Source organism: Dasypus novemcinctus, chromosome 23 (genome assembly GCF_030445035.2).
Source record: "Dasypus novemcinctus isolate mDasNov1 chromosome 23, mDasNov1.1.hap2, whole genome shotgun sequence".
NCBI classification, from domain to species: Eukaryota; Metazoa; Chordata; class Mammalia; order Cingulata; family Dasypodidae; genus Dasypus; species Dasypus novemcinctus.
The window spans coordinates 64,046,092-64,065,033 of NC_080695.1; the positions used below are offsets into that span (position 1 = coordinate 64,046,092).

Consider the following 18,942-nt stretch of genomic DNA (forward strand, 5'->3'; position numbering starts at 1 on the left):
TAATTGCTAGACATTTAGATCAGAGAATTTCCTCCTAAATGGCAACGGATAAAGAGAATATAAAACAGAGACAAATAATACTAAGTGGGCCTAATTTTCTTTTTTTTTTTTTTTTTCTTTTTATATAGAAAAACCCATCTGCTTCATTAATTGCCAACCAAAGTGAGGAGGTGTTTGGTTGGAGAAGGGGCCATTCACAGCCTGTTGAGATGTCCTTTTCAATTAAAGTTTTATGTCCTAAATGCAGCACTTATGGATGACTGTTTGGAGTAATAGTGGATGTTGTAAAGGGAGAGGAACAAAGAAATGAATATTTTTGTGGACTACCATGTGCCAGTGCTGTGTTCTATCTATTGAAAACTTACTATGAGCCAGGCTGGACATTAGAGAGTTGGCACGTGGGACCTTCTATTTCTCTGGGGTGTGCACTATTATACCTATTTCACAGGCAAGATACCTACGCTACACAGCTAATAAGCATTGGCATCAATACTGGAATGCAGTCCCGCCACAGTAGCATTCTGCCAAGCTTTCCTCATTTGGGGTGGGATGGGGGAACATCATCATGATGAAACAAACAAAAAATAGGGACTATGTTACGTTTCTAAACAAATTATCTTATTTCTCATTGCAGCCGTATTAGCAAACAATTATGATCATTAGCATCCTCACTCAATGCGTAAGGAAACAGGAACTGGGAGAGCTCAGTATCTTGCTCCAAGGTCACACAGTTAAGGGGAAATCGAGATCACGTGTGTGTCTGCCCCAAAATGCGTGCTCTGGTCCTCACTGCCTATGACTGCTGTTTCTGTCAGGTGAGATGGAAGAGCTGGAGACCCTGTGGCTGACGGGGATCTGCCACAATGAGAAGAACGAGGTGATGAGCAGCCAGCTGGACATCGACAACATGGCGGGCGTCTTCTACATGCTGGCGGCCGCCATGGCCCTCAGCCTCATCACCTTCATCTGGGAACACCTCTTCTACTGGAAGCTGCGCTTCTGCTTCACGGGCGTGTGCTCTGACCGGCCGGGGCTGCTCTTCTCCATCAGCAGGGTCAGTACCTTTGGTGGCTGCTTGCTTGGGTAGCAGACAGGTCCAGAGAAGAATAAGGCTTTCAGAGAAGCAGGGATTCTTTGACTTCTCAGTGGAGTCTGTGCATCCTCCCTTACTCACCAACTCTTCTTGGGCTTGTCAGAAGGGTACACAGGTTCTGTGTGTTCATAAGCCAGGGATTGCAAATCCGATGACTGTGGAAAGCAGAAAGAGAGGTGAAGGGCAAAACAAGGTAGGCATGAGAAAAACAGCACAAGTGAGATGAAAAGTGGAAACTGAACCTGGGTGTCAAAGCAAGGGGACATTAGGGAGTCCTGGGGATTGCAGCTTATAAAGCTTATCACAACTGAAAGGAGCAGCCATTATCAATTCCAACTGAGTGTTGCCTTGTAGGTAGGTAGGGCCAATATTATCAGGTCTTGCAATTTCTCAAAGAGAAACCGGTCATCTGATTTTATGTAAACCCTTTCAATTTTTAAATATTAGCAAGTAATTATTTTTAAAAATGCACATTATGTAGCCCATACAAAACAAATCTGCAGACCGGTTCCATTGGCTCCATCATCAATACTCACATATGCCCTGCAGTGCTACTGACACTCCAGGTGGTAAATCACAGTGAATGCATGCACTCCAACAGAGAGCATGCACTGCTAAAACAATCTCCTATGCAGCATCATGCACTGGGGATAGGCGTTTACCTAAACACAAAGGGCATGTATGATGCAACAAAGCTGAAAAGGATACACAGACATCAAGTACCATGAGAAAATGTACACACATCTAACAAAATAGAATACACATTCCATCCAACATAAACTACAGCAGAGAATGCAAAAGCTATTGTGAGCTCACATGCAATACAAGAAAACCTCCTTTGCTAGCAGCACAAAATGGAATGTACATGTGATATAATTCATCAATAATGATATTGCTCATGAGAAATGCTTGTATTTATTGAGGACTTCAGTGTGCCAAGCACCATATAAGTCCTTTATATTCTTCATCTTATTTAATCTACAAACCAACTCTATGAGGTAGCACTATTATTAGCCCTAGATTATGGACAGGGAAACTCAAAGTTCTGAGGTTAAGGGAATTACCTAAAGTCACACAGGCAGTAAGATAGAGCCAAATTTGAATCCAGATGGTGTAGCACCAGCCATTATCCACACTCCTACACAAGTAACAAACATCAATTTCAAGCTATACGCCAGACTTTGTATAATTCATGCTATACCACATATGTACACACAATTCACATAATACATATTCACATACATAACACAACTTACTCAATGTCCATCATAATGAAAGTATATGCCTGCATATAGTTCACTCATCTTCCAACACAGTATAATATCGATCATCTATCTATCTATCTATCTGTCCATCTCTCCATCCATTTGTCTGTCCATTTCTCCTATTTGTCAACCTAGGTGTTTTTTCACCCTAAAAGAGCTTAATAAATTAAGATTTGAAACATACTGAAAAATATCTAATTTCATCTATTAATGTTTATTGTGAGAACTAAATAATCTCTTTAAAAGAAATTTGTGTATTCTTAGAGTTTGGTAGTTTAAGGACTCTGGAGATTCAGAAGTTGTACATTAATGAGGAGGACTCTAAGCATGGGTTCTGCATAAATACATATTTCCTAATTAGTTTGACGGCATCTAAATACATAGAATGCTTAAAAATAACAACATGCATGCATATAGCTAGATATATGCCAACTTTAAGCTAATTCTCCCAACCAGTTACTAAAGGCTTTTCATATCCAAATGATCCTGGAATTATCATGAGCAAATGCACACTGTTGTATTTACTTGTAAGTCCTGGTTGTTTGGGGAAGGTATTTCCTCTGTCTGAGGCTTCACTGAGGAAGCCAGGTTGATAGGAACTATAGGCCTCTCTCCCTTTCAAGTGCCATGAAAGCAGAGGCAGAAGGGTACCTGGCAGCACAGGGGCAGGCACTGTGGGTGTTCTGTTGCTTTACAACATTTGAATTACAGGGATCCCTGAAGGAGAGAGCACCCCACATCCCATGAGAGGAATGAAGAATCTTCTGCATCCCTCAGAGATTCCAGCCATCATCACTTCTATGTCCTCAAAGGCTTCAGAGAGCCCTCCTTATGCACTGGCCCTCCTCAGATGAGATCTGTCTTTTAAAATAAGCCAGCCTGAAACGTCCAAATAGCAAAGTCTCATACTTCATGATGGCTTCCTGCCTCTCTCATTTATTAGGTGAATTCGGAGCAGGTCTAGCGCTTAACGCTGTGGATAGCAGAGCTTTTGGATTGCTAAAAAAAATGTCCTTCTTTTCTGGTCAAGGACTTCCACCCACCTGTAAACCTTGCCTTATACACTCACATACACACGCATCATCGTCCGCATGTGTTTCAGCATAGAGGACACACACAGAAACAAAAGTGTATTCATTGGGTAAACCCAATCATTTTCTTTGATAAAACCTGCCTTGGAACATTTCCAAGGATAAAAGCAAAGAACCTACTTTCCACAACCTACACATGGATATTGCCAAGTGTATGAACAAAGGCCATTTATTGAAAACCAATGTACACAAGGCCCAGGTCACAGGTTTTCCTTGTTATTTCTACTCAGCCTCTGTGAGGTTGGTATCATCATGCCCCTCCTAAGGATGGGGAAACTGAGGCCCACAAAGGCTCAAAGGGGATCTTTCTGGCCTCTTCTCCTGTTTCCTTGAAATGACAGGGCTCTTCTAACTCTGCCTATCATGCCAGGAAAGAGGAAAAGTCCCTGTCTATGTAGGTGGTTGCATGATTTAGACAACTTCAGAGCATGGGCTCCTTTCCAAGGAGGTTGGTCCAGGATGCTCTGAGATTCACTCTTCCCCCACGTAGCTTGTCCTGCATAGAAACAGGGTCTTGCCATAATCAGTTCCTCCCTTTTAAGCCCGCTGAACATCCAGCCAATTGACTCAAAGCTGTTTACAATGAACAGATGTACAGAATCTTCCTCCTGGGCTTGACACCTCCTAGACAGCCTAACACGAGCACCAATGTGCACTCCCACCACCACTAAGGGAGAAGGCCAGAGCTCAAAGAAGCCATTTATTTCACATTAGAACTGAGTTTCTCCCACGGGTTTGGCTTTTGTCTTCAGCCTTACAAAAATGCTGCCTCCTCTTATCTGTGGGTTGTTCTTAGCTTTTGTTTCCTCTCCAAAATGCTTTCTCTCCCATTTAGAAAAAAAAATGTTCATTGTCACCAAAAGAGCTGCCTCAGTTGTCTCCTGAGATGTGAGGGATGAGAGACAGAGTGAAGCCAAAGACCAGGACGCTGAAAAGCATGGCAGCCTTCTGGTGAGATCAGATGAAGGGAGCCTAGAAACAGAATGACAGAGAAGCTGCTGGCTAGCCCACAGTTGGTGACAACAGGAGTCAGAACATTGAGGGACTAGAGCCAGACTCCAGGAGACCAAGAAGGACAGTAGAGGCCACACTCCCTTGAGAGCGGTTGAGTGGGTAAGCCCCCTTTGGGGCAGTAGAGCACATTATCTAGAACAGCACACTGAGATGCCAATGCAAAGTTTATCTGACCTCTGAACCTGCTATGAGGATGAGAGGGCATCCTATTCCCACAACCCATAAAATGTAGCTGGAACCCATGAAAAATAGAGAGAGGGAAAGAAAGAGAAAACTCTTCAAGGAGGAAAGAAACACTAGCCCCAAGATTTAGCTCCCGAGGTCAGGTTTGGGCTGCTTATTCAATCAGGAAGTGAATGTGGTTTTCCAGAACATACCTTCCATAGTAAAAGGCAGCATGACTTCCTTGAAGCTTTGACAAAATGGGTACCCCATGCTCATGATGTAAGGAGAGAGGTAAGGTCAGAGTAAAGAAGGACAGGAAAGGACTCAGACATTGCTGAGAATCTACTGTGTCAGGTGCTTCAATTTGCATCATTTTATCTTGTCCTCATCCCCACCTTAGCAAGATATAAATCTCTTTCACAGGTGTGGAAATTAAGGCTCAAAAAAGATGGAGTGTCTTATCCAAGGCCCCAGAGCTACCAAGTGATAGATCTGGGGTTCACATCAGGTAGACTGCAGACCCCCGACTCTTCTCACTAGTCTATAATATGCACCCACCTCACCCCCCAACTCCTCAGCCCAGCCAGAAGATGCCTCTGCTCAATGGGAGAAGGCTGAGAAAAAGCCTGGTGCACAGCCTTGGTCCATCCCTTGGACTCCTTTCCATGGCTCCTGTCACGTTAGTCCCAGGGCAAGCCAGGAACTAGGGAAAGCAGTTGGCTACCATCCTCCCATCTCTTGATGGACAGCTAAGCTTCCCACCACTTTCTGTGGGCCTTCTCCAGCTTAAGAGAGCACCAGCTCACTCCAGCAAGCAGGGAATCATTGCTCAGAGGTGGAAGGGGTGAAGGACAGTTGTCAGTCTCCAGGGGTGGGTGAGGAAGCTCATTCAAATAAAATTTTTAATTTAGAGAAAATTGTTCTTTTTTTAAGACTATTTACATAATTCTAACACCAAGAAGAAAAGCCCCAAATCACTGTGACTTGTGATCTCTGTCCCCTCTTCCCCTCTCCTAGCCCCAGCTTTGGCTGCCATACTCAAAGGATACAGCTGGATAATGAACTGATTTTCACTGATTTTCACCCACAACGGCAGCAGCAGCCATCTAACTGGGCATAAGATTGTTCTATTACTAAATTGTGTTGTGGGGCAGAGGTTAATGTAAAAGGTTACATACATGGCACATTTTTGTGACTTCAACACCCATCGTCAGGATATTCCAGCAGCCCTTTGAGCAATGGTAAGGAAGCATCATTTTGTGGCAGGGCAACACAGGACATGGAGAAAGCAATAGAATACATGGAGGCAGGAAGGTGGAAAGGGCATGGTGCTGGGGCCTCCAGAGAGCCTTAACCTTGCAACTGGGGCTGAGAGGGATGGAGGGAGTCATGTTCAGATCACAACTGTGGGCTTTCCTGTTTACCCTCCCTTGGCAGCTGGCACAGTGACTGTCTTTGGAGAAGGATAAGAGAAGCCCAGTCATGCAAAGGGACTGATGCTGTTACAGTTCCATGAGCATCCCTGCATCCCTGCAGGCTAAAGCTCATCCCCACCACGCAGGACTGGTGAAGGCGCCATTATCAGAAACTGCAGTTAATCATATGTTCTCTCCACCTAGCAGTAGTGTTTTTACAAACTCCCTCTTGGGCTGGGATGGGTCCCAATGACATCTGGGGGAATGAGGTCTTTATTGATTGGCTTCCTTTGGGTATGGAGTCCCAGAAGCAGGGGTTAGGAGAGGGGACAGATACCACAAGTCACAGTGTCATAGGTGCCCTTTTTCTGACTCATGTAGGCTGAATCAGGAGCTCTTCTCTTGATATGAAAGAAACAGTTACTTTTAAGAAATGAAGAAGGTGAGGAGTGAGGGACAATTGACCTGTAGATGGAGAGGTTCTATCTGAGCCCCACCTGGGTCCTTAAGTCATTCAGCTCCCTGGATGGATTTCAAGGCATCCTCACCGTGTAGTCAAAACCCTAGTACCCAACCCTAGTTAGGCTGAACAAACCCCCAAACAATAAAGACTACATTGAGTGGGGAAATCCAAAAGTGTAGTTCCAGCCCTGTGGCTCTGCTTTTCTGTGTAATTTGCCATCATTCTCAGGCTACTATACCAATGTGGGGGCAAGACCAGTTTCCTACAGCTCCTCTTACTGTTCCATCATTCAAAAAAAAGTCTGATTGACCTTGCATGGGTTTCATGCCTCTCCTCAGACTAGTCATTGTTTTCAGGGAGAAAGAATCTTCTGATCGGCTTGCTTGGGTCATGATCCTTGATTGAGAGCTTTATCAGATGGGTAGGGGAAATCCCTAAAAAGAATTAAAGATAGTAGGTGGGGCTTTTCTGCTGATTTAGGGAATGTGTGTTTATCCTCAGTTGACTTTTTGGTATCCAAACTCCAAAGACGAGGCTGGGAAATTTTAATGAAAGCATCCGTTGGTGACATGGCTGTTGAAAGGGTCAATTCAGTATCCTTCCCTGACCATTTGGAGGCACTGAGACCCTTCGAGTTGCATGCGTATCAGTTTGCTCCCTTTTCTCAAACTCCATGTATGACTCTGTGCAAGGGCGTTAAATAATCCTGGGCCAGAGAGATACACTTGATGGGTTACAACTGGTCTCATGCATTTAAGAAGTATTTTCAGGATTCAAATTGGACTGCACTATTTCTCCAGGACTCATAAGAGAAGGAAATAACTCAGCTTTGCAGGTAAGTTCAGGTGAGAACTGGTTTCCTGCCTATTGCCTCTGCTGATGGTGTTTTTGTTGCTTCCCCCACAGGGCATTTATAGCTGCATCCATGGGGTGCACATTGAAGAGAAGAAGAAGTCTCCAGACTTCAGTCTGACCGGTTCCCAGAGCAACATGTTAAAACTTCTTCGGTCAGCCAAAAACATATCCAACATGTCCAACATGAACTCCTCAAGAATGGATTCACCCAAAAGAGCTGCCGACTTCATCCAAAGAGGTTCCCTTATCATGGACATGGTGTCAGATAAGGGAAATTTGATATACTCAGACAACAGATCATTTCAGGGGAAAGACAGCATTTTTGGGGACAACATGAATGAACTCCAAACATTTGTCACCAACAGACACAAGGACAGCCTCAGTAATTATGTGTTCCAGGGACAGCACCCACTTACTCTCAACGAGTCCAACCCCAACACAGTGGAGGTGGCTGTGAGCACAGAATCCAAAGGGAACTCCAGACCCCGGCAGCTTTGGAAGAAATCCATGGAGTCTCTGCGCCAGGACTCACTGAGCCAGAATCCAGTCTCTCAGAGGGACAATGGGACAGTCGAGAATAGAACCCATTCCCTAAAGAGTCCCAGGTACCTCCCAGAAGAAGTGGCCCATTCGGACATTTCTGAAAGTTCGAGTCGGGCCACGTGCCACAGGGAAACCGATAACAGTAAAAACCACAAAACCAAGGACAACTTCAAAAGGTCAATGGCCTCCAAGCACCCCAAGGACTGCAGTGAGGTAGAACGCACCTACCTGAAAACCAAAGGGAGCTCCCCCAGGGACAAGATCTACACTATCGATGGGGAGAAGGAGCCCAGCTTCCACTTAGACTCTTCCCAGTTCATTGAAAACGTGGCCGTGCCCGAGAACGTGGACTTCCCAGATGCCTACCAGGACCACAATGAAAACCTCCGCAAGGGGGACTCCACGCTCCCGCTGAACAGGAACCCCCCGCACAACGAGGATGGGCTTCCCAACAATGACCAGTATAAACTCTACTCCAAGCACTTCACCTGGAAAGACAAGAGCTCCCCGCACAGCGAGGGCAGCGACCGCTATCGGCAGAACTCCACGCACTGCAGGAGCTGCCTCTCCAACCTGCCTACCTATTCAGGCCACTTCACCACCAGGTCCCCGTTCAAGTGTGATGCCTGCCTGAGGATGGGCAACCTCTATGACATCGATGAAGACCAGATGCTTCAGGAGACAGGTAACCCAACCACCCCGGAGGAAGTCTACCAGCAGGACTGGGCACAGAACAATGCCCTCCAGTTCCAAAAGAACAAGCTACGGATTAGCCGTCAGCATTCCTACGACAACATCCTCGACAAACCTAGGGAGATAGACCTTGGCCGGCCCTCCCGGAGCATAAGCCTCAAAGACCGGGAACGGCTTCTGGAGGGAAATTTGTATGGGAGCCTGTTTAGTGTCCCCTCAAGCAAACTCTTGGGAAATAAAAGCTCATTTTTCCCCCAGGGTCTGGAGGACAGCAAGAGGAGCAAGTCTCTCTTGCCAGACCACTCCTCCGATAACCCTTTCCTCCATTCCTATGGGGATGACCAACGCTTAGTTATTGGGAGATGCCCCTCGGACCCTTATAAACACTCGTTGCCCTCCCAGGCAATGAATGACAGCTATCTTCGATCATCCTTGAGGTCAACAGCATCATACTGTTCCAGGGACAGTCGGGGCCACAGTGACGTGTATATTTCAGAGCATGTTATGCCTTATGCTGCAAATAAGAATAATATGTACTCTACCCCCAGGGTTTTAAATTCCTGCAGCAATAGACGTGTGTATAAGAAAATGCCTAGTATTGAATCTGATGTTTAAAACCTTCCATTAATGTTTTATCTATAGGGAAACATACGTAATGGCCAACGTTCTGGAGGGTAAATGTTGGATGTCCAATAGCGCCCTGCAAAGAAGACGAGGATTTAGGGAGGTAATTTTTTTGTTGGCTCTTTTGCACATGGCTCCATGCCATAGTCTTCCACTCAAGGAATCTTGTGAGGTGTGTGCTGAGCACAACAGATACCAGACAGGTGAAGGTCCTTAACAACAGCAACAACAAAAATTATGGGGGGGAGGGGTCAAGTCTTTTGGACATGCCCACTAGGTACGTTGGCAATAATGTTCATTGGATGCCAATGGCGATGTTATGATTTCCTATATTCTGAACTCCATTAAGGTCAGTCCACCATGTAATTTCCTCATCAGAAGCGCCTAACAGTTTCTCTAATACAGAATAAGCAATATGGTATGCATGTAAATCTGACACAGACGAAATAAAACAGTTAAGAATGCATTTGCACTGTAGCGGGATTGACATGTGCAAGAGATTAGGAAGTTTGGCTTGTAAAAGTTTCAGCTTTATTGTTATGCCTTCCTCACCTCCCAGGCTCAACCCCAGAACTCCAGGCTCCCCCCAAAGAATAGCCAATCAGTGTGTTAGCTGTAATGATACTGCCTTCATTGTAGTCCATTTCAAAGACACACCTGGAGTAAAAGGCCAGAGGGGCCCTCAGGTGGAGAGCTACAAGAATCTCTCTGGATGTTGATTTGTGTGTTTCACAGACACGTCTCTCATCCTCGGCTTTGATAGTCTTGTTCGTGGCTGCCTAGACTAACACATTTATGTCTTTGATATCTCAGTGTGGATCTTCTGTCTGTGACATAGTGGCCATTGTAGTTTAATCCGAAGACTCCCGTGTAAGTAAGCTTGCATTCCCCCTTCTGGTGATGACTCAGGGTTGTATAGTATCTGTTACACTTCCCCCCTCCAGAGTAATCATAGCTCATGGAGTCCGTGTACAGCCGTGGTGGCATGTCTCATTGACCGTGTGTTGCCATTCCCAGAGTTGTTAATGTGGTGACACGCACCGACAGCCGTATGTGTACTGTAATCTCTATGAAGTGCAATGCCACCTGCCTGCGGAAGGTTAGCATGGTTTTAGGGTCATCTCCCTTAATGTCATGAAATTCAGTTAGACACTCATTTCTACTCCCATATCATCAAATCACAAGCCTCCAAAGCAGAGGAGACATTCGTGCATTTACCCTGAGCATACTTCAAACTGTGGATGAAGTTCAGTGGGCAAGTGGTTTCTCTCTTCTGAAATATCTGCAGCATTGGAGGAGACTGCTTCCCTCACACCAACTGAGAGGTATGAAAAGTTCCTCAAGGCATTTGTCATTTCTGAGTCACCTACATTATTCCGTTTTTATTCTGCTCAAACCCATGTCTATATTATATAAGGTGAAACCCATTAAAAAACAAACTTAGGGCCAAGAGGGAAAATCTTCATGCATGGAAAGTTCTGAGCTCCATGCCAGGCACACACAAAGTGCCCCAAAACAGGAATAGTTGTGTTGTTATGACTCTGTATCAATCAGACATGGATTTTCTAGGTTAAAAATTAAATGGTAAAAAAGTCACCATCAGGATCAAGTAAACATTTTATATAGTTCTAGTCTATTAATTTGTGCATCTTAAATACATTAATAATCATGAACTATTTGGGATAACTTGCCTTCACATTTTGGAAAGGACCACTGATCTTTGTTGGTGACATCATGCAAAAACCCAAAGCTAATGTAAACCAGCCTGTCTATTTCCTGGTTTCCTCCTGCAGTTGGCTTTGAGGTTCTTGGAGAACGAGACAAAAGTGGCAAGTTGAAAAGTTATCCTGGTTCTTTTTGCTACAGTGCATTCAGTTTTGTGGGCAGGCTCTAGGGATGATTCTCATAGACCTTGAGGCAGCTTGGAGCTTGTATGACAGCATATTTGGGAAAGTGCACCCAACTTACAATATTTCTATTGAGATGAAGAGTGATGGTAGTCAATTTCAGAGTCAGTGGTAAAGATGAAGAGGGAGGCAGTGGGTGAGGCCTTCTTTGCATCACCCTGAAGGTTGAAAGGCAGAAGGAGATGACTGCAGGATGGTGACAAATATACTAGAAAAATCCCTTTGAGTTTTTGGATGCCACTGCTTTGCTACCCCAAATTCCAACAATGGAGAAGCCCAAAGTGAAGGACCTGGAGCAGAGAGCGCTCACCCCAGGGTCTGCTTCAGGCACATCTGTTACTGTATATTCTTGTAGAACTTCTGCCTTTCCATTGCATTCCATGCTTATGGCCCCCCAGCCAGGGTCATCTCCATTCCCTCAAAAGACTGACATGTCTTACCCTGAAATGAGTTAGGAAGTCTCCCCAGAACACAGAGCAGTTGTATGTCACCCATGCAGAGAGGTTTTCTGTCTTTCTCTGGTATCCTCAAAACCCAGGTTGCTGCCAAACATGACAGAAATCTCCAGGGAGGTACAAATCACAGTTGGATTGACTCTAGAGAGCAAAAAGCCTTCCCCTAATAACAGCATTATTTCTGCTCTTCTAACCCCTCATTCTCTGGACAAAGAAACCAAAAATGTGGCTTTTCGAAGAACCAATAGGAATGGAGTAAGAAAGTATATAATTCTTTTTAATATCCAACATGTTTTTCTAAAAGAAATCAGAAATTAGATGCTATATAATGAATGCATGAGTCCTCTTTCCACAAACTCAATTGGCTCTTAATAGTTATGCCATGATCCCACTTGTAATAAAACCAACCATTGATCAGGTGGTCAGTTTCCAAGTAAAGGATAATCATGCAGAGCTAATCAGAGCTAATCCAAGTCAGCTCAGCTCCTTGGAAAACAAAATCAGGAATATAATTCCCAAAAGTTAGCGGTAGCTATAGGTTGCTGGGTGGTAAGAATGAAATAGGAAACCCTGAGGTATGGGTCCTTTACAGAGGCATCCTGTGCCACATCCCAGCCCTGGGATCTTAGGTCTGTGGGTTCTATAGAACAGAGTCTCTGAACCCAAATCTGTGCATGACTTCCACCTGGTTCAAGTCAGGGCTGTCATCCATAATGAATTTTGTTGCACTCTAAATGGTTTTCCTCACTTGAGAAAGACCCATCAAGTCTAATAGATGCAACTGGTTGCAAATGGTTAGGTTTCTATCCATGGGTAATAGCATCCACATACAACCAACTTAAAGCATTTGATGTAAGGAGAAGGTCTTCTAGGGCAGTGGTTCTTAACCAGGGGTCCAAGGACCCCCAACAGGTCGTGGAAAGATTTTAGGAAGTCCATGAGCTTGAATTGAAAAAAGTGAACTTATTATTTTTATTTTCTCTGGCCTCTAACTGAAATCTAGCATTTCCTTTACCTATGAATGAATGCAATAAATAAATTACAGTAGGATTCATTTCACCTGACTGGCAAAGGGGTCCATGGAACAGAATAGGCTAAGAACTCCTGTTCTAGGTCATGATCTGTGCTCTGGGAATTCTTTGGATTCCTGGAAAAATAATTCTCATAATCATTGTACCCGTAGGTTCCCAGGCCGCTGCTGGTTTCAATGTTCTGTCAAGGCAAGACCCTCCTGGGCTTATTTTTCTGCCAATGAGACCTCTTCAGAGGTGTGGAGGAGTGGGGCTTCAAATACCACTAGTCATTACCTTCTTGACCTCTTGAAGATCTTGCTGCATCATTTCAGCTAGGGGCATGGCTGGGTACCACATGGACGGCACTTTGTTTTCTCTTCCATCTTTCAAAGGGTACCTGGGAAGTGTTCATACTTAGCTTTTCTGCCAAAAGCATTAAAATTCACCCAATGCAGCAAAATCAGTCAAATCAATTCATGCCTATTTTCTGGGGAGAAAAAAGAAAATTACACCTTGTTTATAAATGAAATAGTTTCACTTAAATGGGACTCCAGCCAAAGCGCTTAATTAGTCAAAAGCTCCACGGCAGTCATGCAATCACACATTGTTTATTCTATTTGATATGTCTACCACTGATGTGTATTTAATATTCTGCATCCTTCTCAGGAAATGACAAATGCCCTGAATTCTTTGCAAATAGAATTGCTAATGAAAAAAAAAAAGTTGGTGTTAATTAAATGGTGATTAAAAATTTATCTCCTTTAAACCTAAAAAGTGCAGCTTTAATAATCAGTTGCCATATAAATTAATACCTTGCACTGAAATCCCTTATGGTTGAAGACCTAAATAAATACTAATTTGAGAAACCTAAATATCTTCTAGAGGAGCTGAATATACTCGTCAACATTAGCACATCCCTGTGCCGTTTCTCTGTGCATAGCTGTTGTGCATGAATTCTTGCAAAGGGGACATGAATTGTTTCTGAAATGGAGTCTATTTGTGTTAAGTGTGGCTACAGTAGACATAATCGAACTTCTAGGGAAAAAAAAAACCTGAGTAGGTAGAAGCTATACTCATTGGTTGATATTTAGTATGAGTTAAGGTTCTAAAAAAAGGCAATATTCCTTCCAAAAACCATGTTTATTTTCATTTGAGACAAAATTAGACTCTTCCAGATACCCCATCTTCTTTTGGTAAACAGGGTTGAAAATGCTTAGGAGCGGTGATGTGGGATCTGTACTTGAAAAGTTCTCAACTATAGGGTTGCCCTTGACCATCTCATCCCTTTACATTGTACTGTGTTCGTATCTAATTGTATCAGATGAGGTTGGCTTGCTGCTGGATGTAGAGTGGAGATGATCAAATGCACTTATCCTGTGAATACAAGCGCTTGTGTACACATGTATATAATATACATGCTTGATTTCTACAATTCACACGTAAGTGTATTATCCAAATAAAATTGTACATATTGTAAAGTTTATGTTCAAAATTAAATGGTGATAATGGTATTAATACATGGAAAACCCATTCTGGTTATTTTGGTAGAATGACATTTGTATAGAGAGGGCACCACTTTTTTAATCTCAGTTTTAGGGAGGATGACAGTGCCCCAATGGGAGGTGAGTGTGGGTGTCCTTGGCTGGTTCCTTTAAAAAAAGAAAAATCTGGGGTGTGGGGGTGAGAATATTTTCTGCCCACATTTGCTTCTGAAAACAGCACAGATATGGACATATGTGTGGTTTCTGTAAGCCCTTCAAAGGGCATGGATTTCCTCTCCCCTCACTTTCCCTGTTTCTGTGCCCAGAAGTACTCTCCGTGTAGCACAAGCTAAAGGTGCCTGTCCAGAAGGGCCTTAGAAAAAGAGAGTTTGTAGAAGTGCATCAAGGCATGGGGGACAGGGGTAGAAAATGAAGTTCCCAAAGGGGAAGTAAATTATCTAAGATCATCAAGTTACAGGGTATCAAAGTTAGGACAAAAACCCCAAGGCTTAAACCTCTAAGTCAGGGCTCCATCCTTCTTCCATCAAGAGGATACCCCAGTGCCTGTGGGATAAGAGCCAGGGAACCTCACAGAACTGACCTGGCTTTCTCTTGTCCTACACAGACCCGAGAACCCCTCTTTGACATTGATTATTTTCTTCTTTAAGCTCCCCCGCACCTCCTGCCTCAGAGCCCTGGAAAAGAGAAAACTCTTTTTTCAGGACCCTTTTCCCTGGGAAGAATAAACAAGGGGTATAGTTTAAAACCCCAAACCAAAGATGAAAGCTGGAGGTTATCACTGAGATCATAGAATTCTGCTTCCCACGCACGGAGGGTGAACAAGGTGCATCTGATCAGCCAGTAGGGCCCGCCTGAGTGTCTGCTGTCCTTTTAAGGCCATTTTGGGATTGGGGGTGGATGCAAAAGGAAAAGGAAATACAGTCTTCCCATAAGTAGCTTTAGACTAGAAAATTCAGTTCTCCAGTACAAGAGATAAAATGCAAAACAGAGTGAATAGTAAAAACTAGAAATGATAAATAAAGTTATCCTCAGGGATGAAAAATTATCTGATTCATGACAAAACCAAAGGGAGAGAGGGGGAAGGAAGGAAGAAGAGAGGAAAGGAGGGAAGAAGGAAGGGAAGGAAGGAGGGAGGGAGGGAGGGAGGAAGGAAGGAAGGAAGGAAGGAAGGAAGGAAGGAAGGAAGGAAGGAAGGAAGGAAGGAAGGAAGACAGGAAGGAAGACAGGAAGGAAGGAAATGTGCTTCTGGGAATGCCCTTGACTATTTTAAGTTCCTAGGAAGGAACAGCTAAACAGGTAGAGAACCCCACCCCACCCCTATCACACAATATCTTTGCACAGGCCACCATCTCCAGGTTGTGCCTCCTCCCAAATCTGCTTTATATAATGTGCTTCAAAAAAGAAGGCTGAAAAAAATCCTCAAAAGATTATAAAAGAATAAAAGAGACCATGATGTAAGAAGACTAAGCATTTCCTGAAAGCTTCCGTTTGACTTTGTTTTCTGACAGAAGTGTGAAGAGCACTTTTGATAGTCCAGGGTATGACCACATCAGGGAAGGGAGTGGGGAGAATTCTTTGTTGAGTATTAAGTGCCTAGTGTTGTAGCCTGCAAAAGAGAAGGCGTCAGTTTTCTTTTCTAAAAAAATGGAGCAAGGAGATGGAGATGGCAACAGGGCTTGGGGTAGATTTCAGGAAGGATGGTGACATGGGGAGGAGGGTTTCTCTCGACCCATCTCATTTGGTGCATTACTGAAATGTAAAATTCCCTGCTTATACCAAATACTTGCCGGGCGTCAGTATCTGAATTTGGAAGTATCAAAATATATCTGCATTGCACATAGACTATATTCCAGGCATTAGCTGGAAGGTGAGCCTCAAAATGACCTTAGGATGATTGCTCCCATTTTACAGATAAGGAAAACTGAGCTTCAGGTTGTTTTCTGCCTCATCAGTCACAAGAATTTCTTAATAATCCCCTAAGGCCAGACATATTCTTGAAGTGCCTGATCTCTTCCTGGGAGGTCGGATGAGATGTCAGAAAGAGGTGCTGTTCCAAGGTTCTCAGGCTCTCACCTCTGTGGTGAGGAAGTTTGCTGGTGTCCCTACGTACCCCACATTGTCTGATTTTGGGTGACTTGAGAACAGCTCCTGGGATCCCACCTCTGCTCACAGTCCTTTTGAGACTTGAAGACTGTGTGTCTCCTCCACGTGCTTGCACTCAGCATTCAGTTTCCTTGTTCCTGAGGAACTACTTAGCATGTGCCTAATCTTAAATATCTCCTTCATCATCTCTCTTCTTTTTCAGTCGACATCAGGGTTAATTCCATTTAACATGAGCACATGGAATGCTTTCATGTATATGCAGGTTCACACGCACACACTGCCTTGCCACCCTCCGTGAAAGCTCTCCCAGACATAGTGGAGCAATTTCAAAAAGGTCATGTCATTTGCTAGTGACTGTCCTCCTGATCTCACATGTGTTTGGTTAACTTTTCCAAGCAGACAATGAGGTACAGAGGTGTGACAAGGAACAGGAAATGGACTTTCTGTATAACTGATCAAGAACTTTGGGTTGTCAGAGTGACTGAGGGCTGGCTATTAGCTGTTCGTTTTAGCTTTTCTTTTTGTTTCACCTTCGCAATCTGCTATCTTTTCCTAAGAGATATTTTCCTGGTCACTAACATCAAGATAACCGTTGGGCTACTGAATGTTTGTGCCATCTGCCCCATCAAAGAGAATTGAATTGGGACATTTTCATTAGGCTTTCTAGGAGCCCAAAGTGATGAGGCAGTTCATACATGGTGTAGACAATGTCACTGAGTCCAAACATTGCTTTCTTGCAACAACCCCCAGCCAGTGTTCTAAGTTCCTGGCATGTGTTTCCTGGAATTTATATTTCCTGTGAGATGGGACATTATTATGGATGAGGGAAATGAGCTGGAATGTAAAGGGATGGTTCTCTGGAAGGATCTGTGAACTAAGCCTTCCAGAGGGTCTGTCAGCCTAATGTAAGCACCTTTGTCCCTGAGAAATTCTCCAGTCATCTACTTCTATGGGGCTGGCAGTAAAATATCTCAACACAGAAAGGTTATTATTATTTAGTAGGTATTTTAAGATCCTGTTGTTGGGCCAGTAAGTGCATGACAAGATCTTCCAGAGAAGTCAAGCTACTCAGAAAGGGGAGTGCTCAGAGAGCAATTTGGTCAGTAGTGTTTCTTCTCTGGGGCTATATTTCAAATGACGCAATTCTCTAGGGAGGTAGAAACAATTTTTTTTTTTTCAAATGGAGTCATTCCTCAGGTTAATTTCCCCAAATAAAGTGTCAGCCATTTGCAGAGAAGAAACAAGACAAAACTGAGATTATCACTCTTATGTCCCTCTTAGGCACTGAGTCCATGAAACAGTAAGTTTGCATTTTTACAACATTAGAACATTCCTCATTAGCAGAAGCTCCAGGTCATAACCTCTTCCAGTTAGTTCTTTCTTGTACCTTTGGGAAAGATTTAAGATGAGCCTTCAAAAGGATATTAACATAACACATAGCCAATACCACAGCTGCCTTTTACATTAATAAGGTTAATTGTTCTCCAGCAAACGTTGGTTTGTTTTTTGGCATTTTAAATGCTTCTCATTGATCTGACATTTTGCTGTTTCAAGCTTTAAAGGGCTCAAATCAAAGTCTATTGATAGCTGAGCAAATAGTGATGGTCCAGAAATATGAAAACGTTGTTTTTCCATGAAAAACAGTCATAGCCTTCTGAATTCAATTGCGGTTTTACATTAGCCATCTAAGACTTATTGAATCATTTCTATTCTCAGTCAAGCTAATTCAAGTGAATGAACAGTATTGATTTTTAAAACCTATTTTATTTTTTTAAAACCTAAGCATTCATTAGATTTGTGGACATAGCCCTGGGGTCCTGATCACTAAGAAAATGTCCCAGTTCAGAAATAGAAGTTTCAGATCAGAATGTTGGGTCAAAGCCAGGTAATCTTTGAAAATTCTCATGGATTTTGAAGCATGACAGTGGCATTTGTAACATTCATGTTCCCCCAGTTTTTCACTGGGGAAGGACGTCAATTGCCTAAGTTTTTTCAAATAATTAATATGGTCACAAATAATAACTTCACAGAAAATCCAGTAAACTGCTCCATACAACTAATTACATGGCTAGATGTAGGTCAGATACCTTTCAAGGCTGAGGGTCCCCGAAGATTTCTTTCTTTACCAGTTGTTTTTAACTATAAATGCCAATCTTGTTCATTCCCCTGCTAAAACAAATTTAAAAGCGAACGCTTGCCAAGTTACTTAGCTGGTAGAATTCACTCTAGTTGATACCACACTAGAATGTTTATGCCTATGTGTTTATATACAGTACATATATATTTCAAGCTGAACATTCAGAAAGGATTAGGTGAGTTAATTGGTAGCTTGAATAAGAAGTAGATCATAAAAATTATAAATAACAGCCTACTCCAAAAGGAAAAGAAGGTGAACTATTCATTTTTTCACTCGTAAGACTTATTGCACAATGCACAAGCTGGTTATTGCCCACAAAAACGTAATTGAATTAATAACTTTAAAGCTCAGTGTCTGAGTCCATTTTTAACCCACTGTTGAAGGGATTGCGTTCTATATGCAGAGGGTTTTCATTGCTCGCTACATTGAAACACTGTTCAAAACCCACATCAGAAGTGGTTTGATCTTCTGTATGGTGGAGCCCAAAGCAAGCTGTGCTCTGCTCAATGGTTTTCATTTGGGAATAGATGTTCACTTACCAACCACGGCAGTTTATACCTGTCATGTTTTAATCCACTGCATGAAGAAGTGCTAATAACTGTAT

The 18,942-nt window shown here is 43.2% G+C and overlaps 1 protein-coding gene across 6 annotated transcripts in view; it reads left to right on the forward strand.

The window, feature by feature from the left end:
• The window catches only part of GRIN2A (glutamate ionotropic receptor NMDA type subunit 2A), a 456,692-nt gene that overhangs the window by 374,129 nt on the left and 63,621 nt on the right, over positions 1 to 18,942 (forward strand). For 2 of the 6 annotated variants that reach the window (XR_009183080.1, XR_009183081.1), the window contains exons 13-15: positions 816 to 1,054; positions 7,413 to 8,589; positions 9,240 to 9,324. Coding sequence is in view for 2 of the 6 variants with exons in the window: in XM_012526023.4 (XP_012381477.1) it covers positions 816 to 1,054; positions 7,413 to 9,212 (2,039 nt within the window). In the remaining 4 variants the exon portion in view is untranslated. Of the gene's footprint in view, positions 1 to 815; positions 1,055 to 7,412; positions 14,263 to 18,942 lie in introns of those variants that run through there. The other 4 variants (XR_011647224.1, XR_011647223.1, XM_058286484.2 and 1 more) reach the window with 4 other exon arrangements.